At 36.8% G+C, this 21,988-nt stretch overlaps 1 protein-coding gene across 3 annotated transcripts in view; it reads left to right on the plus strand.

Annotated features, from left to right (window-relative positions):
* The first annotated feature begins 1,318 nt into the window (after positions 1-1,318).
* Positions 1,319-21,988, plus strand: part of FBN1 (fibrillin 1) — a 4,097,759-nt gene continuing 4,077,089 nt past the window's right edge. For 2 of the 3 annotated variants that reach the window (XM_044077620.1, XM_044077621.1), the window contains exons 1-2: positions 1,319-1,672; positions 2,170-2,470. In XM_044077620.1, the coding sequence (XP_043933555.1) occupies positions 2,310-2,470 (161 nt within the window). In that variant the 5' untranslated portion in view covers positions 1,319-1,672; positions 2,170-2,309. The remainder of the gene's footprint in view (positions 1,673-2,169; positions 2,471-21,988) is intronic. The other variant, XM_044077622.1, reaches the window with a different exon arrangement.

A 21,988-nucleotide genomic window follows, 5' to 3' on the forward strand; every position in this document is an offset into this window, starting at 1 on the left:
CTAAAGGAAGCAGAATAAAATTAAAAAATGTTTATTGCATATTTTAGAAGCAGCTGTATTTTAAAGTGAGTATGCACATTTTTTAAATACACACATCCCAAGCAGGTGCAGTACAAATACACTGCAGTATATTTGCAGAATATCTAAATTGACATAAGGAAATAAACTGAACACTCATCAGCTATGTTACTGCTCCAGTATAGCTTTCTGAAATTTAATAAAGACTGCTTTTTAAATATTTACATTAAATATTTACATACAGTATATTTAAACAAATGTGATGATTTTTGGGAAAGCCACACTAAAATCGTCTGTTATTACTAAAGAAAACAAGAAAGCATCAAACGGGCTGCAATTCTTACAACTACAACTGTATTTTCTTTTGTAACACAGGTCACCACACAGTAGCCTACAATGTGCAAGGCATTACAGATACAGAAACCTCCTCAAAATCATGACATTTTAGTTTCAGACATAAAAACAAATTTCATATTTCCAGTGTTTTCAGAGTTTATTCTCCAGCACAGCAATTTAACATAATTTAGCTATTTACACTGATTTCTAAAAATACTGCAGGGTTATGCTTTGGATTTTAGCTGTTGGGTTAGAAGCTCCAGAGCACCAAATCAACATTGCGTTATGGATTTTCTCTTTATTTTAGAGTTCTTTTGACAGATACGTATTGTAAAAGATTAGCATACCAGCATCTAAACCCAACTAGCTGTAACCGAGAACACGAATTAAAATAATTTCACATTTTAAATTTCGCAGTACTTTTCCCCTCAACAGAGGGAGCTTTATACTTAACCAGCAAACCGATCCCCATCTCAAAACGTTCTAGCAATTTTCCTTATAAGGAAAATATAACTATATCGGTAGTATTTGCAGTATACGATGCCAGATTATTAATACCTATCTGTTATAAATGAGCTAGTGTACAACCTGGAAAATGCTACCGTCTATATGCCTTAATTTTGAAAAAAAGAGACAAATGTTCACACCGCTACAAGAACCTCTGTCCACATCTGGCTGGCTCTTACTCTCCACGATACCTTCCTAGTATATAAGTATCAAAGGTTAAGTTGTACTGATATTTAGAGTACTACTTTAGACATTTTATTCGTTGTTACGTACAATAAAACTTGAAAAACTGAAAATAAAACACTGCCAGTTTTATGTCTTTGCTTCTTTTATGCCACGCCTGTCTAAGTTGAACACAGAAAGGCTTTATTCATTTTAACCCCTACTCTACCACTCACGACCCACTCTCTGTGCCAACTTCTAACCCTACGGTACTTGGCGAAGGTGTTGTGGCAGCTAACAGCAGGACAACAGCACAAAGGAAACTTGTAGAAGAAAATCTTGGAAGCATCCTTCTAGACTTTTTAACGGAATTCAGACAGACAAGCATTACTACTAATATTATATCAATGAGTCATTAGACTGCAAATGTTTGGGAGTGGGCGTCACTCTCGCGAGATTTTTTTACACCACTGGGCGAACACAAGGACTGGCGGCAGCGACTGCAACTGGAGGGAAGGTCGCGATTCCTCAGAAAGTTTTGTCTTCGTGAAATCCTCCTCAGCATCCTGTCTGCAGCTTTTCTGTTGTTGGAATAGCTTGCAAAGTACTGCATTTTAAGGGAACCAAAGGGACTGTATGGTACTGCTAGGTAATTTACATTTTATTGTTAATAATAATAACTTATTTGTATTGTACTATCCTGTGTAGTTGTGATTCAGTAATTTCTGTACATTAGCCCAGAGGATTTCTTGACTTTTTCCGTTGAAACTTTTTTTAGTCTGGGTTTGCATGGGTTGTTACATTTGGAGGATGCAGAATAGCTTATTATTGAACTCTGTGACTCATTCAGAAAAGTCATCTTATTTATGCATTCTTTTCTGTCACTTCGAGTTTGTAAAGTAGACTTGCTTTGACTTCTACTTTAACCCTTTGTTACTCCGTTGAAACCGCTTATATCTTGTATTGAAAATGTACTTTTAAATAGATATTGATGGCATAAATAAAAATTTCTTGATCGGTAGTGTTTGCATTATGTGACTGTTGAGACTGACACATGCAAACGCGCCCACACTAACACTTTAAATAGTTAGGATTGTCTAAATATATACAAGTTGATTGGATTTCATTCATTTGTTTTCTTTCCAGCAGTGCTGTTAATCCGAATAGTGGAGAGAAACATCCACAGAATTAAGATTTCTGGGATTTAACAAGGTGGAAAAATACAAAGGGAAGTTCAAAAGCATCAGGGCAGGTGTGGATTAAAAAGTGAAGGAGCTCTCGGCAGTATGCGGCTGAGACTTCTTCCTTCGTTCGCTCTGGGATTTACATTTCTGGTACAGTTCAGTCGAAGTGCTGAACGAGAAGCTGCAGCTGGCAGGTATCCTGGTGTTGAAGACAAAGTGAATCGGACCAAACGGCGAGGAAATAGTCCGGATGCATTAAGAGGGTAACCTTTATATATGTATATATGATATGTATTATTTTTATTTTGTCAATGTGTCTTCTGCCTTTTCGTGCACATCTGAAGAAATAGCAAATGTGAACTTGATAACATGATTATCTGCAGCAAAACTATTAGCCGTCTACTTTTACAAAAAATTTGAAAAACCTCAGAAGTTTTAGAGAACTCAGTTTGTCTCAGAAATGTAATGAAGCGGAAACTCTTTCTTTATATTGGGGGTCAGAAAACAGAAGGTCCAAAGAGAATTTCTTCAGAAGCTAGTTGCAGTGTCTCCCTGACTCTGACAATTAGCACAGTTTGAATAAGGTGTGTTGTTTGAGAAGGCGAGATTTGTTTACCTGTGAGGGAGTAATAAGTATGGCTAGACCTGCCGAAAATCTGTTTATTAAAGACACGACCAACCAAGTAGAACTAACCTTAAGGACGTCAAACACTGAGATTTTTCATATAATAGAAACTTTTTTTCCGGAAGTTCCACTGAGTTGGTTGGTGCTTATCATATGTTACACAAAACAATTAACAGGCAAAACAGTACCTCTGCGTACACGTATCTGTACATTTTTATATGTATGTCTATACATAATGTATATATTTGTACATATATGTATATAACGTGTATGTACACATACATTTATATATATTCACTTGGATAGCAGACGTGTAGCCATTTTTTTCAGACTTTTATTTTATTTTTCAACATTTAATATGCAAAAACATACAAGACGACATATCTTCATGAATAGACTAACCTTGAGCTATCAATTAACAAGATAATGCCTTTTAGCTACTAGTCTTGGGAATGACAAAGTTCTATTACCTAAAGAAAATTGTTCATTTATACAATAGTAGTAGTAGCAGTAAAAGAATTGGATGTTTGGTATAATACAGGCATGCATTTAGTTTGCCTACTATGTAAAAACGCTACTATACCTTGTATTCCTTGTGTGAACTTAGAACATGCATTTTTGTCATATTTGTTGCTAAATACTTATACTTCTACTAATATGTTCTGTTATGGAGAACATATTAGTAGAATGTTATCTGGTAACCTGATGAAGCATACTCGACGTATGTGAAAGCGCTCGTTCTTGTCTTTTGGTCCTGTATTGTGTAATAAAAGTTCTACTTCATATCGTGGTGGATTCCTTGGTTTTTATCTAATGTTCTGTTATGGAGCTTTTCTCCCCGGGTCTCCGCTGAAAACGGGTTTCCAACCCAGTCGGACACTACCCGCTTAACAAAGGTAAATAAATAAATGTGGCAGGATTCATTTGCACATACTATATTTATATTTTGTACCATACCTCATGCTGCTGCCCTCCTCCATTATTTACAAATGTACTCAGCCCTTAACTTATTGCCACCTATACATTTTGAAAGGGACAAATTATTTGCAATTGTTGCCAGTTATAATCACAAAAAGACTATTTTAGAGGAGCTTTCCTATCAAATAAGCATGATTTATATTGCTATATACAGCAAACACTTGTTTAGACTGCTGTAAGTCTGTGCTCTTTGAGCCATGCTCAGAAAAAAAATACTTGAGTACATTGAGTATGCCTAGCTACACCCTTGTTAGGTAGTATGCATTATATATGTACCTGTTTATATATTTGCATATGTATACACAGAAATATTTATACACACATATTTGTAGTATACATTACATGTGGGTTCATATATGTGTGGGTGCTTGTGTATATCTGTATTTATCTTTATTTATATATATGTATATATATATATATATATATATATATATATATGTATATATACATATGTGTGTGTGTGTCTATGTATACACACAAACACACACATGCACACACGCACACACGTGCTTACATACATGCTGCACACAGACATATACAAATATGTATGTATGAAGGCGCTCAGGACTGGCTTTAGGATGTAGTGATGCTTTAGAAGAAGGGCTGTTTATCTGTCCTGCTTCTCATTGCTTCCCTGTAGTGCTCATATTCCCCGGTGCTCCCCTCTCCCATATCTGTCTCATGTCTTGTGTATTTCTAAGGCTTAATGCCTTTGCTGGTGAGTAACTTAATAATATATCTTTCATCAATGGCAGAACATGCATCTGATAGACTGAACTCAGTGTCAGAAGTGTAGGAGACACAGAACATGTGGTCAAAATACTACCTGAAGTAGCAAAATTAGTTATTTACTTTGTTTGTATGTACTGAGATGTAATATGTGTGATTTGATTTTTCCACCTGTTGCTGTTACTGTTGTGTAGGTGTTCTTTGCTTTTATCGTTCACCCCAGTGAAAAGCGCCTCACTCTATGTGTTCCAGTTTTTGCTTTTTTATCTCAGAAAGCCTTCCTAAGTTTACATCAGTCTTATAAGTAGTCCATTGTTTAAATGCAGTAAATATATGTTTTGCATATATCTCAAACATCTCTTATTGGGATAGTTGTCTTTGTTTTTTTGGACTTAATGTGACAGTGATGAAACATCCAACCTCCAACATCTCTCAAGCTGCAGGGAAATTTGTCAGAAAGCAGTAAACCCTGGATTCTGAAGTTTGAACTGCATCCTATATCGAGACATAACAAACGAACCAGTGAAAGTCAATTGTGGTGTATTTCTTCATTTTGCAGCAAGAAAGCCATCAAGTTATTTAATACTTTTGCTGGTGGAGAAGATAGAAGCAGCAATTTGGCAGTGCTGAATGATAAAATCCAGGCATACTTTGAGCCATGAGCCTGAGCAGAATTTACTCTTTCTAAGGATTTTTTTTAATAGAAACCAGCTGGTGCAAGAGACTGTTGGTATTTATGTGACTGAAGTGAGGCATAAAGTGAATGAGTTTGAATTTGGTCAGTTATGCGACTCACTGCCAGAGACAAAATTGTGTGTGACATAGTAATGACTATGTAAGAAACAGGCTTTTTAGAGAATTGGGCCTAATACTTGAGAAAGCCACTGATAAATGTTGTGCAAGTAAACTTCTGAATTTATAGATAAAGTCATTAACTGATGAGAGGGAAGCATGAAAGACTGACACTGAACATGAAAATTGGAGAAATCTAAGCTTAAAGTAATAAAAAATTGACAGGACAGCATGTGGCAGTCTAATCCTATGTCTGAGATGGCAGTAGAAGTAAACATGTTACAATAAAACATAGCATGTATATTAAATGTGGCTGTAGAAGTGGCACGAGCCAGCAGGATGAAAAATTAAGTCTGTAGGCTGTATGGTTCTATTGTGCATAATGCAGAAATCTGCTTTAACAGAAGGAAGTTGCAAAAACAGACCATCAACATGCTAGTGAAAGACAATAATTTAGAGAGAAAAGCTGTGAGTACTGTGGAAATATGTTCACAGAAAATACCTGTGATTCTTCATGAGAGAATAAGTAATACATGTGCCGAAGCTATACAGCATGACAGAAAGCATGGAAAATGTAGGTGGGAAAGAAATGCGGTTTATATAAAAATAACAAACCAGTCGTATTGAAGCTTGACACTGGAATGGAGTGTATCATAATGTCTGAGTCTGGCTTTAGAGGTTCAACTTTAAATTGAAAGCTTACCAAATCTGCATGTTTACCTTTGTCATATTCTGGGCATAAACTGAGTTTGCTTAAAATATGTTTATTAAAGTAAAATCTATAGGCAACTTTTCTATGTGTAACTCTACAGTCTCAGTTAAAGCAATCCAACGTACTTGGAAGGGATATGAATGAGTCTTTGGGCATGATTAAAAGAATTCAGGTTATACAGATGGAGGATGGTAATGAAAATGTAGCTTACAGCTGTAGTTAACAAAACTGAGTGCAATGAAACTTGAGCCAAGTCACCAGTACTGTAAAAATGTACATCTATGGGAAGCGACAGCTTGCTGAGACAGCAGGACACTCAACCTGATAGTGACCGTGTGAGTGCAGTAAGAAGTCTAAAACTGTAACAAGTTGTCAGAATTAGATAGAAAAGCCCATGAATTAAATAAAATAGGAAGGTTATTTATTTATTTATTTATTTATTTATTTTATTTTACATTTGTTGACCGGGCTAGTCTGGCTGGATACATGTCCATTTTCAGCAGAGGCCCGAGGAGAAAAGCTCCACTAAATACTAAGTACATTACATAAAAAATCATTACTCTTAAGAAATAGCAAAAATTGGAAGTCAAAAGGCCATACAGAGGGAAAGATAATTTTAAAGAGAAACAAGTATACCATATGCAGTTCATTTACCGTATGCAGTTCATTACATATTAGCATTACATATTAGCAATTACTTATTAGCAATTATACATAAATTATGCATAGTTAGATTAGAACAGTTAAAAGAGGGGAAAAAGAGACAGGTAGAGATAAGAAGTGTGTAAGAGACAAGGTTAGTCAGGTGTACTACAGGAACAAAGCCAATGGTTTAGGTAGTAAAGTTTAATTTTCTGTTTGAATTGAGGCAGGGATGTAGTCAAGGTTATGTCACTAGGTAAGAGATTCCAACTTCTACCTATAGTGTTAGTGAATAGAGAACCACCTGCTGTATTGTTTGCCTTTATTGATTTTGTCATGAGTTTACTAGAGGAGCGAAGTGAGTTGAGATTGTTGTAAGGGATTAGAAGTTGAGAGAGTATAGGGGTGTTGTCAGGAAGGTGTAATATGTTGTGGGCTATAGTGAGTTGAGGGATTATTAGGTAGTTTTGAAATTCGAGCCAGCCAAGTTGTTTTAGGTTTGTACAATGGTGGGTCCTAAAGGGGTTACCAGTGGCGAAGCGAGCTATGTTGTTATAACAAGTTGCAAGTTTATTAAGATTGATTTTCTTAAGGTTTGTATAAATGGGGGAAGCATATAGGAGAGTAGATAGGAGATGAGATTGTGCAATTTTGGTTCTAGTTGCTGGGGTTAGAAAAGGTTTGATGCGATATAGGGATCCAATTTTTCTGTTAACAATCTTGATGGTGTTGTTAATGTGCTGATCGAAGGAAAGATTATTGTCAATGGTTATCCCTAAGAGTTTAGTGGTAGGATCAGGTGAGATGATGGTGCCATTATTTGAAGAAATGGTAAAGTTTAAAGGAGGGGACCGAGTGGTCGGGGAGAAGAGGAGGAGTTTAGTTTTTTTTGGCATTTAGTAGGAGAAACCGTCTAGAAAACCAAGTTTCTACTGTGTTAAAGGTCTTTTGGGTCAATGAGGTCAGTTCAGTAGAGGAAGGGGCTGTGCAGATAAGGGTAGAATCATCTGCATATTGTATGCAGGTAGCTTGTGGGATAGCAGTCTGAAGGTCGTTAATAAAGAGGGAGAACAGAAGTGGACCCAGAATGGAGCCCTGGGGAACTCCGATGGAAATAGGCAAGAGTGATGAGATATGGTTTTCCCATATTACTGCTTGTTGTCTGTTGCTAAGATAAGATTTAAACCAATTAGTGGCTAGTTTATCACAAGAGAGAGATTCAAGAATGTGAATTAAGAGTGAGTGGTTGACCATGTCGAAAGCTTTAGAGAGATCAATGAAAAGAGCGGAAGAGAGACTGTTGTTGTTTCGATTTTTGTTGATAGTATCTACAAAGGATAGAAGGGCAGTGGTGGTGCTGTGGTGGGGTCTGAAACCATGCTGGCAGTTTGCTATTATGCTGTGAAGAGAGAGATAGTGTACAAGTTGCTGATGAATACATTTTTCCATGATCTTTGCTAGGGGTGAGAGAAGGGCAATTGGTCTAAAGTTGGAAAGGTCAAGGGAGTTACCACCTTTATGCAGTGGGATAATATAGGATATTTTCCAGATATCAGGGATGGTTCCTTCTTGGATAGTTCTGTTGATAAGTAAGGATATAGGATATGCAATTTCTTTGGCAGCTTTCTGAAGGAACAGAGAAGGGAGCTTGTCAGCAGAAGGGGTACAGGGTTTCAGTTTGTGAATGAGTTTATAGATGAAAGAGGTAGATATAGGTTTTAGAGAGAAGTTGAAAGAGGAGGTAGTTATGTTAGTTGGTATATGAGAGTTGTTAGGGTTCATTTGTTTGGCTAAGGATTGAATAGTTTCAGAGAAAAGAGTTGAAGACATTAGCAGTCTGGAGAGGGGTTTCTGGGTCAGTATTTAGAGGGGAAGGAGTTTTAGCAGTCCCTGGGGAGAGAAGTCTATTTACTGAGGACCAGAACTGTTTGGAGTTGTTAATATGAGTTTCCTGAAGTTTACAGTAGAAGTTTTTCTTGTCAGAGATTATTGATTTTTTCGCAAGATTTCTAAGCTGGCGGAAATTAACTAAATCAGGGTTTTGTCTATCACATCTCCATTTTGTCCATGCTTTGTTTCTAGCATGCATGAGTTTTTTAGTATTGGAGGTCAGCCATGGGGCAGGTTTGGTCTTAATTCTAATAGAGCGCTCAGGAGCATGTGTATCAAGTATGGATAAGAATGTAGTATTAAACAATAATACTGCTTCCTCCAGGGGAAGTGATTTTAAACAATTCCATTTACATGCTCTCAGATCAGCTTTAAAGAGGTCTATGTTAAAATGCTTGAGAGATCGAATTAGCCTTGTATTTGGGAGGTTAACATATTCTGATTTTAGTCTAGTAATGTAGGTTAGGAGTGGTCGCTGATGTCATCTGGCAAAGTACCTACTTTATATTGTTTGTTAACTTTATTTGTGAGTATCCAGTCTAGTATACTCTCTTTCTTACTGGGCTTATTGACTCTTGTAGTTGAGGTAATAGTTTGTGAGAAACCATGTAGGTTAATATGAGAGGAGGGATTGTCATTATTAATAGTGTTCCAGTCTATGTTAACGTCGCCAAGAATTATGGTTTCTTGGAGGTAGGTGGTAGAAACCCAACTTAGAAAGTCTTCTAATATTGGGATGTTATTACCTGGGGGAAGATACAAACAAATAATGTAAATAGATTTTTTAGTATTAAGTTGGAGTTTAATAATGATGGCTTCTGTTTTGCTATTTTGGTTTGGGCATGCTGGTTGAGTAGTGATGTTAAGTTGATTTTTGAAAAGTATTGCTACTCCACCACCCTTGCGTTTTAAGCGGTCGTGTCTTACTATGTTATAACCTTGAGGTATAATCTCTGAGTCTTTAGTGCCTGTGTTTAGCCAGGTTTCAGAGAGGCAGAGAATGTCAAATGAGTGGGTATCTAAAAGGGCATGGATGAAGGGTATTTTCTTATTTATGCTTTGGATGTTAAGGTGTCCTATAAGGAAGTTATTATTGAGGTTAGGTGAGTGGTTTTGGGGAGGTGGTGAGTTAGGGCCAGGGTTGGGGTGGATGTCTCCATCTTGTAGGGTAGGATTAACTAGTTTAGTTAAGAAGTTCCTCTTTTGAATTGGTTAAACTGTTTTTCAGATAAAAATGTGTGCAATAAAAAGTATGTATGAAAGGTCTATATCTTTTCAATAAAGATACAAAAGTACAATTTGTAATACATTGACACTAAAACTGAAGGCTTGGTAAGCTGGTCAGGTCTGTCTCAGAGTATGGGAAGTTTGAAATCAGAATGCTTTATGAAATTTACAACAGAAGTTATACTAGCAATGCATGCACCATGCAAAGTACCCCTAACTACAAAAATTTACAGAACAAGAGCTCAAATGTATGGAACACCTAGGAGTGATTGTAAAACAGAATAACTGTACAAGATGACAGCACTATTGTAATGGTGGCAAAGCAAGATTAAATGGGAATATGTATAGTTTCACAATACCTTAACAAATGGATATTAAGGGAGCTGTACCATTATCAGACAGTACAGGTAGTAGCTGATTATATTACTAATGTAAAATTCGTCTCAGTGCTGGATGCAGATTGGGGATCTTGGTTGATTAAATTAATGATGCAAGCTTTAAGCTATGCACTGTTAACACCTCATTGGGCAGGTACAGATTTCTGAGACTACCATGTGATATTTTGGTTGGCTCTGAAGAGGTCTTTCAAATATGTAGAGATGATATGTTTGAAGGCTTGGAAGGAGTGGTGAACATAATTGACAGTGTTGTAGTTTGTGCTCAAGAGTACAAGAACATTACTTTAGACTTATCAAACTACTAGGCAAAGTAAGATGACAAGATTTGTGACTGAACAAAGCCAAGTAGCTTTTCTGGTGTATCTTCCATGAAATATGTGTCATTTTCTGACTGCTGTCAGATTACAGCCAGATGCTGGCAAAATATGTGTTGATATAAATATTCATACTCCAGCAGAAAACTCTTATTATCATCAATGTGATTCTTGATGATATAATACCTGTCCAACTTCATACATCATTTTTTCACATATAACTAGTACCTCTGAGTAAGCTTCCTGAACAGAACAGAGTCTGGAGTTGGTCAGAAGAGTCAATCTAATGTTTTAATGTCATGAATATACTGTCATCTGGTGCACCTCTATTTAAATATTTTTGATTTAATATTACCTTTGGCAAAGAACCTCACAAGGGTGGTACAGTGGTGCAGCAGATAGCATTTTCACTTCACAGTAAGAAGTTCTCCGGTTTGATTCTAAGCTGGGGTGCTTTCTGTGCGGAGTCTGCATCTCCTCCCTGTGTTCTTGTGAATTTCCTCTGGGTGCTTCGGTTTCCTCTCAGATTCCAAAGACATGCAGTAAGTGGATCGGGCACTCTAAATTGCCATAGGTGTGAACGTGCATATGTATATATGGTATGGAAGAACAGCCATGGCAGGGCTAGACACCTAGTGGTGTAGACCTTGGCTGTAGATGATTGTTACTGTTGAAGTGACACCCTGACCCCCCATGTGCTAAAATTGGAAAGGGGTTGTGGGTGGATGGATTACCTATGACACTGTGAGTATATGCAAGCCAGAAACAGCTAAATAGAGTACACCTGCAAAAGGGCAGACCTATTTCTATGTTCTAAGACCTCTGACAGTCACTTAGACTAGATATGCACAAACAGACAAGGAATTGCTGACCATAGTCTTTGGTTATCAGAAATTCCATGATTGTGTTTATAGAGAAATATTGGGTGAAAGATTTCAAGCCTTTGGAGAGTATCTTCAAAAAGCTATTAAATAAAGTGCCTACAAGCTAGGAAAGCATGTTATTATGTGCTTCAGGAATATGACGTTGAAAGTTAGTGTGTACCAATTAAACTGGTACATATTGTTAAAATCTTAATTAGAACTTATCTGAATGAGTGAAAATATTTACTGGAAGAAGGTCTAGAAGTTCTTTGGGTTGCAACATGGATTTTATTGGTGCCTGGCAAACTCCAGGAACTGAAGTCTGCTACCAGGTATTAGCCAGATAATTTGATGCAATAACATAGATTCATAGGTGAATACTAAGCTAACTGCCATGAAGGGCTATTTTAAGCTTAGCCAGTATCTTGATGTCAGAAGCTAACCCTGAACCTTATGTTTATGAGATGAACCTTAACTATTACGTCAAAATCCACTCCTGTAAAACTCACAAACATATCTGATTGAGTCATATTAAACCGTCAAGAAAAAAATAGTCTTTGTTCAAGTTTTATTGATCAAAGGTGAAAAAGTTATAGTTCTGTGGCACACAGGAAACTAGATGCTTTAGAAAATCCAAACATTTCACTTGCTAATAATAGAGTGTAATGAGAGTGAGATGTAAGGTATTCTCCTACATTAATAGTATAGACAAGATAGATGATGCAAAACTATTTACTTTATAGTTAGCATCAACAGCAGAGTCAGATCGAGGAATTTACATTTCAAGAGATTCTATCATGATACCGGCTGATTTAGGTGTTGACTTGTTTCACCAGAATGTGATTGTTCTGCTGTCTGTTATAATTTAAAGTAACTATAAGTAGTTCTGAAGTATCAACAGATTTAGTGGTTAGAAGGGTATTTAAGTTAACGTTTGCAAGATAGAGTAGGAGTTGCAGGTTTGATTTCCCTCCCCCAGCTGTCTGTATATGATCACACTTATAATCACTCAATAACAGTCTGTGAATTGTCAAGATATTCCTTTCTTTTAAAGGTTGCAACGAGTTCTAATAATTTGTAAAAGGAACAGTTTGATAGTTTGCAAACTGTTAGCTTGTTTACGTCCTCCACAGTAGTTGGTGTCTGGGAGAGCTGTACCCTCTGGCCAACCTTTCCTGAGGCTCTGTTAGAAGATCTATTTCTGAACAAGTGATGTCAAATAATGGTCTTCCGTTTAGTAGTCAGCTTATAATATTTTGTAGAGACTTTAAGTTTAGAGAGGCAAAGTGGCACAGTGGATAGTGTTGTCCCCTCACATTAAGAGGTTCCCTGGTTAGATTCTTGGCCGGGGTGCCTTCTGTTTGGAGTCTGGATGTCCTCCCTGTGTTCACTTTGGTTTCTTCTGGGTACTCTGGTTTCATCCAACATTCCAAAGACATGCAGTAGGTGGACTGGACACCCTAAATTGGCCATAGGTGTGAGTGTGTGGTATGGAAGAACAGCCGTGACAAGGCTAGCCACCCGGCAGTGTAAACTTTGGTTCTAGATGATTGTCCCTGTTGAAGTGACACCCTGACCCCATATGCAAAAAAAAAAAAAAAAAAAAAAAAGTAGGGTTGTTGATGGGTGGATGTTTTTCAAGTGGATTATACCCTGAATCAAATGGGCAATTGGAACATGTGATATAGACTAAAACTATTTCAGAATAATTGGTGTACAAAATGAAATCTATAAAATCGTAAATGATGTCCACTTCTGCATTACATAGCATTATAAAACTTATGATAGCTTGTAAAACCCAGTCCAACCCTATCTCATATAGTATAGAGGTAAATGAGTTCACAGTATCACATATGACCATTATTATATCCTTGTTAAAGAGAATAAATGTTAATTAGAAACGCCAAGAATCCTTTAAAATATGTATATATATATTTTTTAAAATGTTATTCAATTTTTGATCAACATAGTTAGCCAATGATTCTGTCTTAGACCTCCCCAACCCACAGTAGGTTACATAGATGGGTTCTCCTTTTCCTTATATACCTTGGAAATTACCAAAATATCTGAAATGGCTGGCTTTTTTCACTTCCAGAAATAAAAATTCATCCTTATTTATTAAGTCAATAAATAGCAGGGCCATCATTTTACTTGTATATAAAATGTTATCCATCAGTATAAGCCTACCTCATTTGTCATGCTTCATTATTTTCACATCATTGTTGCCTGATAAGTCCCCCAAAAGTTGTTTTTCTTTATTTTGGCAAATTTTGTTTGTAATGACAGCAACCATTCCAGATAGATCTACTCCCTCCTACACAGTGCCATTCAGATACAACTATCATGGGGTGAGGTAGGGGATTGTATGTACCATTTCTTATTAAATTATTTTGACAACAATAATTTACATTCCCTTCTTTGTTGAAAGACCAAGCAAAATTAAGTTTTCTGCAGAATAGTTTCACAGAGCTTGCAGTGGAACTGGAGTAAATGTTGGATTGGTTTTCAGTTTACTGGTCTTTGTTTCGCATTTTCCATGGTTTTGTTGGTTAATTATTTATTTTGCTTTATTAATCCGTCTGGCCTAACTACCATTTTCAAGCTTGACCTAAACTAAATGTGGTAATAACAGTGTCACAGCATGTAATAATGACAGCAATTGCATCATACCACAAATGGCATATGAAAGAAAGTAGACAGACTTATTTGAAGCATGTATATTAAGTACATTTGTAGCTCATAATCAGTTATACGAATCATGCATATTAACAAACGTAATAAAAATTATACATTTTTATGTTAGTTTTTGAACTTACTGTATCGTGGTCGACTTATTATTGTGTGATACTTATGAAATTACATATTACATGAAGATGCTGGTGTGAATGTCTTTATTTATAAAATTACTAACAAAATGCACGCATTCTGCTAAGAATAATACTAGCAAATTTCAGACAAGTTCAGATGTGTAATGTAGTATCATGCTAGTAGGCACCATCAGTAGGCCTATGAAACCATTAGGCTTCTCTGTTTTGTGCTGTTCATTTCACAACAAGCACATAGTGTGTGATGGCTGACAAACTCCATAAATATCAAAATCCTGGCTTTGTTATCTCTTAATACAACAACTAAAAATAATAAATGATACAAACCACCCAATGTTACAGGCATCTTTGCATAAAAGTATTCCAGAGTATCCACAAAGTAAACACAAAGTCCATGAACTGCAAAGGTGAGGCTTCAGAACAGCAGCTTCAGTTTAGTAAAAAAAATATACTCCAAAACAGGAACCTCAGCTTAATAAGGTGTATACTCAAATTTCTCCAACCACAGAACAAAGATGTGGATTCCACTCGACTGCAACACAGTTTTATTGGTACACAAGCGCTTTCACAAACAGCTTCTTCAGGTGTATAACAACCATTAAAATACGCATATCTTATATAACACTTAAAGTCAGTCACATGACTCTGCTTAATCATTTTAAAGGCATATATACACATTCTAAGTGTTACTTTCTTGATCCACTCTTACAAATTCTAAACTTATATAGTATAAAAAATATATGTGAAAATCATATGTAAAGTTCTAAAAAATTCAACATTCACCTATTCAATGGTCTCTTTTTTTATATTGGTCTTATAGGAACAGAATCATTCAGTCCATGCCCTGAACTAGCCCTTAACCTAATAATCCATTCAGCTTCTTTTTCCTCAGTCCTTGCTTTTATATCACCCCCTCTTATATCAGTGAATGTTCTACACAAGACAACAAATTTAAAAACATGTTGTTCATTGGTAACTGACACATGCTTCGCTAGTGCATTAAAACTACTTCTTTTCTTAATGTGATATAGGTGTTCTCTTATCCTATCTTTTAAAAGACGATCTGTTTTCCCTACATAAAATTTGTGACATGCCTGACAGATAGCCAGATATACTACATGTGCTGTATCACATTTTGCATAGGTTCGCAGATAAAACGTCTCCCCTGTGTCAGGGTGTTTAAATTGTGAATCATTACAAATAAAACTACAAAAGTTGCACTTGCCACATGGTCTAGTGCCCTTGTCATTTTCTCTACCTTTCAGTTCTCTGTCTATACAGAGCCTTCTTTTTAAATTCTTCTTATTTTTAAAGCTAAATTGTGGCTTTGTGCCTAATAACTCTTTCATTTTACAATCTGATGTTAATATATTCCAATGTTCATTTATAATATTAGTGTACAGCCCAACATCTCTTGAATAATTTAAACACATCCTTACATTCTTGTGAGTCACTTTCTCTTTCCCATTCACTAATATTTTTGAGAAATATGGTTTAGCCTTATTCTCTCTTTTACTCATCACATCTTCCATATTTTTAGTTACCATTCTGTTATCATAGCCTCTATCTAGTAATTCTTTTCCTGTCAAAATTAGTTGTTTCTCATATTCTTCGATTTTTACACTTAATCTTGACGCCCTTAGGAACTGGTTTTGTGCTACATTTCTGAAAATAAAATTGGGATGCATACTATCTCTACTTAATAATTTGTTTGCATGGCAGGTCTTTCTGTACATTCTTGTGCTAATCTTGCCTGTACTATCTTTCTCTACATAAACATCCAAAAAACTGATACCATCAGCAGAACAATTCATGGTAAAGTTAAGAAATTCTGTAGAGTTATTAATGAATTCTAAGAATTCATATAACTGACTTTCTGTGCCTCTCCATAAAAGAAAGAGATCATCTACAAATCTCCTATAAAACATAATAATTTTATCAAATTTTCCTTTTATAACATTTTCTATTTCCCATTCGCACATAACAGCATTGGCATAACTATTAGCACAAGGAGTGCCCATTGCCACTCTATTCTTTTGCCAATATATATCTTCCCTAAATACAAAAATGTTATTTTCAAGCACTATTTTTAACAGTCTTTGTAATATTCATATGGTTCTACTTCCAAATTCCTTATTCATCTCTAATAGATGTATCACATTTCTAATACCAACTGGATTTGGTATAACTGTAAATAGCGACACTACATCTAATGTAACGAAAAAGTACTGTTCTGATACATTTGTTTCATTAGTAAATTCATATAAATCTCTGAGAAAATGCTCTGTATCTTTCAAGATATACTTTGATTTGTATATCAGGGCCTTCAAATTTTCTCAATGAATATTGAAGCCGGTTCAGTGCACCAATTTTTTCCGGCTACTATTGGTCTCCTTGGGGGTCTGTTGGAATTTTTATGGAGTTTAGGCAACCCCTGAATCTTTGGAATAGTTGGATCTGTAACTACTAAATATTTGACCATATTATTATCGCAAAGCTCTAGTTCCTCAAGGTGTCTAATTTCTTTTTCTACCCATGATATCATATTTTTACTTTGTATGGATGGATAGATCATACATAGCTTTAAATTCTTCTTTACTTAAATTATGCCATTTGCCACTTTCCTTATGATTTAGAGAGTAATAACCAGATAACTATTAGGTCAGCAGACAAGGGAGGGCAAACGGTGGTTATGAATAGAGTTGATTACAATAGTTTGATGCTAGAAATGCTGGATAATACTGACTTCTATCAAAAAATTACATCCATACAAAGTAAAAATATGATATCAAGGGTAGAAAAAGAAATTAGACACCTTGAGAAACTAGAGCTTTGTGATAATAATATGGTCAAATATTTAGTAGTTACAGATCCAACTATTCCAAAGATTCAGGGGTTGCCTAAATTCCATAAAAATTCCATCAGACCCCCAGTGAGACCAATAGTAGCCGGAAAACATTGGTGTACTGAACCAGCTTCAATATTCATTGAGAAAAATTTGAAGGCCCTGATATACAAATCAAAGTATATCTTGAAAGATACAGAGCATTTTCTTAGAGATTTATATGAATTTACTAATGAAACAAATGTATCAGAACAGTACTTTTTTGTTACATTAGATGTAATATCGCTGTTTACAGTTATACCAAATCCAGTTGGTATTAGAAATGTGATACATCTATTAGAGATGAATAAGGAATTTGGAAGTAGAACCATAGGAATATTACAAAGACTGTTAAAAATAGTTCTTGAAAATAACATTTTTGTATTTAGGAAAGATATGTATTGGCAAAAGAATGGAGTGGCAATGGGCACTCCTTGTGCTAATAGTTATGTCAATGCTGTTATGTGCGAATGGGAAATGGAAAATGTTATAAAAGGAAAATTTGATAAAAATATTATGTTTATAGGGGATTTGTAGATGATCTCTTTCTTTTATGGAGAGGCACAGAAAGTCAGTTATATGAATTCTTAGAATTCATTAATAACTCTACAGAATTTCTTAACTTTACCATGAATTGTTCTACTGATGGTATCAGTTTTTTGATGTTTATGTAGAGAAAGATAGTACAGGCAAGATTAGCACAAGAATGTACAGAAAGACCTGCCATGCAAACAAATTATTAAGTAGAGATAGTATGCATCCCAGTTTTATTTTTAGAAATGTAGCACAAAACCAGTTCCTAAGGGCATCAAGATTAAGTGTAAAGACCGAAGAATATGAGAAATAACCAATTTTGACAGGAAAAGAATTACTAGATAGAGGCTATGATAACAGAATGGTAACTAAAAACATGGAAGATGTGATGAGTAAAAGAGAGAATAACGCTAAACCATATTTCTCAAAACAATTAGTGAATGGGAAAGAGAAAGTGACTCACAAGAATGTAAGGATGTGTTTAAATTATTCAAGAGATGTTGGGCTGTACACTAATCTTATAAATGAACATTGGAATATATTAACATCAGATTGTAAAATGAAAGAGTTAGTAGGCACAAAGCCACAATTTAGCTTTGAAAATAAGAAGAATTTAAAAAGAAGGCTCTGTATAGACAGAGAACTGAAAGGTAGAGAAAATGACAAGGGCACTAGACCATGTGGCAAGTGCAACTTTTGTAGTTTTATTTGTAATGATTCACAATTTAAACACCCTGACACAGGGGAGACGTTTTATCTGCGAACCTGTGCAAAATGTGATACAGCACATGTAGTATATCTGGCTATCTGTCAGGCATGTCACAAATTTTATGTAGGGAAAACAGATCGTCTTTTAAAAGATAGGATAAGAGAACACCTATATCACATTAAGAAAAGAAGTAGTTTTAATGCACTAGCGAAGCATGTGTCAGTTACCAATGAACAACATGTTTTTAAATTTGTTGTCTTATGTAGAACATTCACTGATATAAGAGTGGGTGATATAAAAGCAAGGACTGAGGAAAAAGAAGCTGAATGGATTATTAGGTTAAGGGCTAGTTCATGGCATGGACTGAATGATTCTGTTCCTATAAGACCAATATTAAAAAAGAGACCATTGAATAGGTGAATGTTGAATTTTTTAGAACTTTACGTATGCTTTTAACATATATTTTTTATATTTTTTATACTATATAAGTTTAGAATTTGTAAGAGTGGCTCAAGAAAGTAACACTTAGAATGTATATATATGCCTTTAAAAATGGTTAAGCAGAGTCATGTGACTGACTTTAAGTGTTATATAAAGTTTGTGTATTTTAATTGTTGTTATACACCTGAAGAAGCTGTTTGTGAAAGCGCTTGTATACCAATAAAACTGTGTTGCAGCCGAGTGGAATCCAGATCTTTGTTCTGTGGTTGGAGAAATTTGAGTATACACCTTATTAAGCTGAGGTTGCTGTTTTGGAGTATATTTTTTTTTTTTACTAAACTGAAGCTGCTGTTCTGAAGCCTCACCTTTGCAGTTCATGGACTTTGTGTTTACTTTGTTGTAACTAAAAATAATAGTTGTGCTATTTTGTAATAAAAGTCGTTTTACGTCATGTATATGTTATAGTAAAAACACAGTATCAGCATGTGCAGGCTGATAAGTGCACATTTGAGATGGCGCTATTTCCATATGTTTAGTATTGTTAGGTCATGCAATGTTCCATGTTCATAGGTGTATACTAAGCTAATGGCCTTGGAGCCTTTACAAGGCTAGCCCATAGGATTACCCTGGCATCATGCCACCCGACGTTAGTTCCTAGTGCCTATGTCAAGTAGAGCTACTGGAGTGATCCCCGGGGTGAATTTTCTATTTCCCATCCACTCATCAAGATTTCTGTTGAAGAGGGCCAGTGAGGTGCTCTGTTTGACATGTATGGGAAGTCTATTCCATAGCATGGGCAGTCTCTGGGTTATGAACCTGTCCCTCCAGCATGTTCTGTTGATTGTGGTAATGAGGTTGAGGTCTCTCGAGTGTGTGGTGCGTAGAGATTGGGATTTCTTTAGATGTAGCATTTCTAACAGAGCTGGGTCAGACATGGCTTTGCAAGTCAAGCAGAGATTGCCTCTAAGTAGACGGTATGAGACAGAGAATAGTTGGAGGATTTTGAGTCTGTCCATATAGGACAAGTGTTTAAGGCCTAGGATCCTCTCTGTGAGGTACTTTTGCGGCCTCTCCAGTTGTTGCAGGTGTCTAGTGAGGTACATGCCAAATGCAGCATTGTACTCAATGACTGGCCTAATGAGGGAAGAGCAGAGGGAAACAATGACCTTAGCAAGAGATGTGCCACATAGAAGGACTTTCTGACCACAGTGGCAATGTGGTGGTCAAAGGAGAGGTTGCTTTCAACCTGTGTTCCCAGATCTCTTATAATGCCTTCTGTGTTCAATGGACTACCATCGATGTGGTAATTCATGGGAACCGGGCTTTTCCCATTGGGGATGACAACACATTTTTTGGCATTGAGCTTAAGGCCATGGTTCTGACACCAGTTGTTGGTTTCAGTGAGGCCGTTCTGTAGAATGGCAACATCACTTGGGGAGTTAATAATGGCTTCCAACTTGCAGTCGTCTGCGAACTTTGTCAGCCAGCGTCCCTTCGTGTTGGCCTGGACTTCTGAGAAGTAGATACCAAACAGGAGAGGACCCAGGACTGATCCCTGTGGGACTCCATTCGTGACTGGTTGGCAGTCTGACTTGAAGTCAGCTACTTTCACACTGTGGGTTCTGTCTGTGAGCCAGTTTGCAACCCACCTAGTGATACAGGGGTTCATGTTTTCTTAGTGAGTTTTTCTATGATTCCTGAGTGGGGAATGGTATCAAAGGCCTTGGCCAGATCAAGGTAGGCTGTATAAACCATCTTGCCTTCATCCACAGCCCTGGGGACTGACTCAAAGAAGTCGATCAAGTTGAGCAGGCATGATCTACCCTTCACAAAACCAACTGTGTGTGATCCAGACTTTGGAGATTCCCTATATTCTTGTTTATTAGGTCCATGATGATGCATTCCATAGCTTTGCATAACAGACTTGTCAGGCTAATGGGGCGATAGTTCCCAGGGTCTGTAGTCGCTCCTCCTTTGTGGAGAGGGATTACTATAGCAGTGTACCATTCGGGAGGGACAAAGCCTGAGGTGAGGCTGTGATTGAACAGGGCACACAGGTGAGATGCCACTTCACTCTGTAGTTCATGTAGAACACAGCCAGGGATAGTGTCAGGTCCCATAGAAGCTGCATTCTTGGCCTTGGACAGTGCTGTTTTAACCTGTGCAGCAGTAATACTGGGTGCCTGGCAATCTATTGGTATTGTGATTGGTCCTTTGCGGGGGGAGAGGGGTAAAGCTGGCACTGAATCTGTCAGCCTGTAGATTGGCAATATCTGTTGGCTTTATATAGGAGGTACCATTGTACAGTAGCTCAGAACAAATCTGGGTATTGCCATGGAGATTCTTTACATAACTACAGAAGGCCTTGTGGTTGTCTTTACTATCTGCTGCAGTTCTGTTTTCATAGTTAGCTTTAGAGGACTTGATGAGGAATCTCAACTTTTTGTTGAGGCTGATAAGGGAGCCTTGGGACTTCACCTTATTCTGCATCAGTTTCCTCCTTCTATTGTAGAGTTTATTCATGGCTTTCTTTTTTGGGGGGAGAGCGTCTTGGTTCTATTGGGTATGGCGAGATCCATGCATTTTTGTACATGTTCGTACAGTGCATTGGTGTATGATTCGGCAGTCATGCAACTATTCTCCATTTGCATGCGTACCGTGAAGTTAGCCACCTCTGTTTTTAGGAGCCGAAAGTTAGCTTTGGAGAAGTTTTTCATGGTGGTTACCTTTGCAGGAGGGGGTGGGAGGGATGCCGATTTCCAACGTGATAAGTTATGACCAGGTCAAGGATATTGCTTCCTCTAGTGGGGGTAAGAAAGAGTTCATCCAGGGCATTGAAATTAATGAACTCCAGGAAACATTGGGCAGGTGTATTGGTACATGAGTAGTTTTCCCAGTTAATGGGGGTTAGTTGAAGTCACCCAGTATGAAAGTGTTGTATTGGACCCTAATATTCTCCAGGGTGCTTAGGAATGTGGAATGTGAGTCTTAGGATGTGGTTGGGGACCTATAACAGGCTACGACCTGAATATCTGTCTTACCCAATGTTAGCTGCACCTGAAGTATCTCTGATGCATTATGTTGGGTTACCAGTCAGGAGGTGTGCGCATCCTTTATGAATATGGAAACACCACCGCCTTTGGAATTTCGGTCCAAGCTCTGGGGCCGAAAGGTGTGGAATGAGTTATAGCCTGGTAGCGCAGGAGTGCTTTTTGCTG

The sequence above is a fragment of the Protopterus annectens genome, chromosome 7.part0 (assembly GCF_019279795.1).
Source record: "Protopterus annectens isolate FY-2018-M chromosome 7.part0, PAN1.0, whole genome shotgun sequence".
Taxonomy (NCBI): Eukaryota; Metazoa; Chordata; order Ceratodontiformes; family Protopteridae; genus Protopterus; species Protopterus annectens.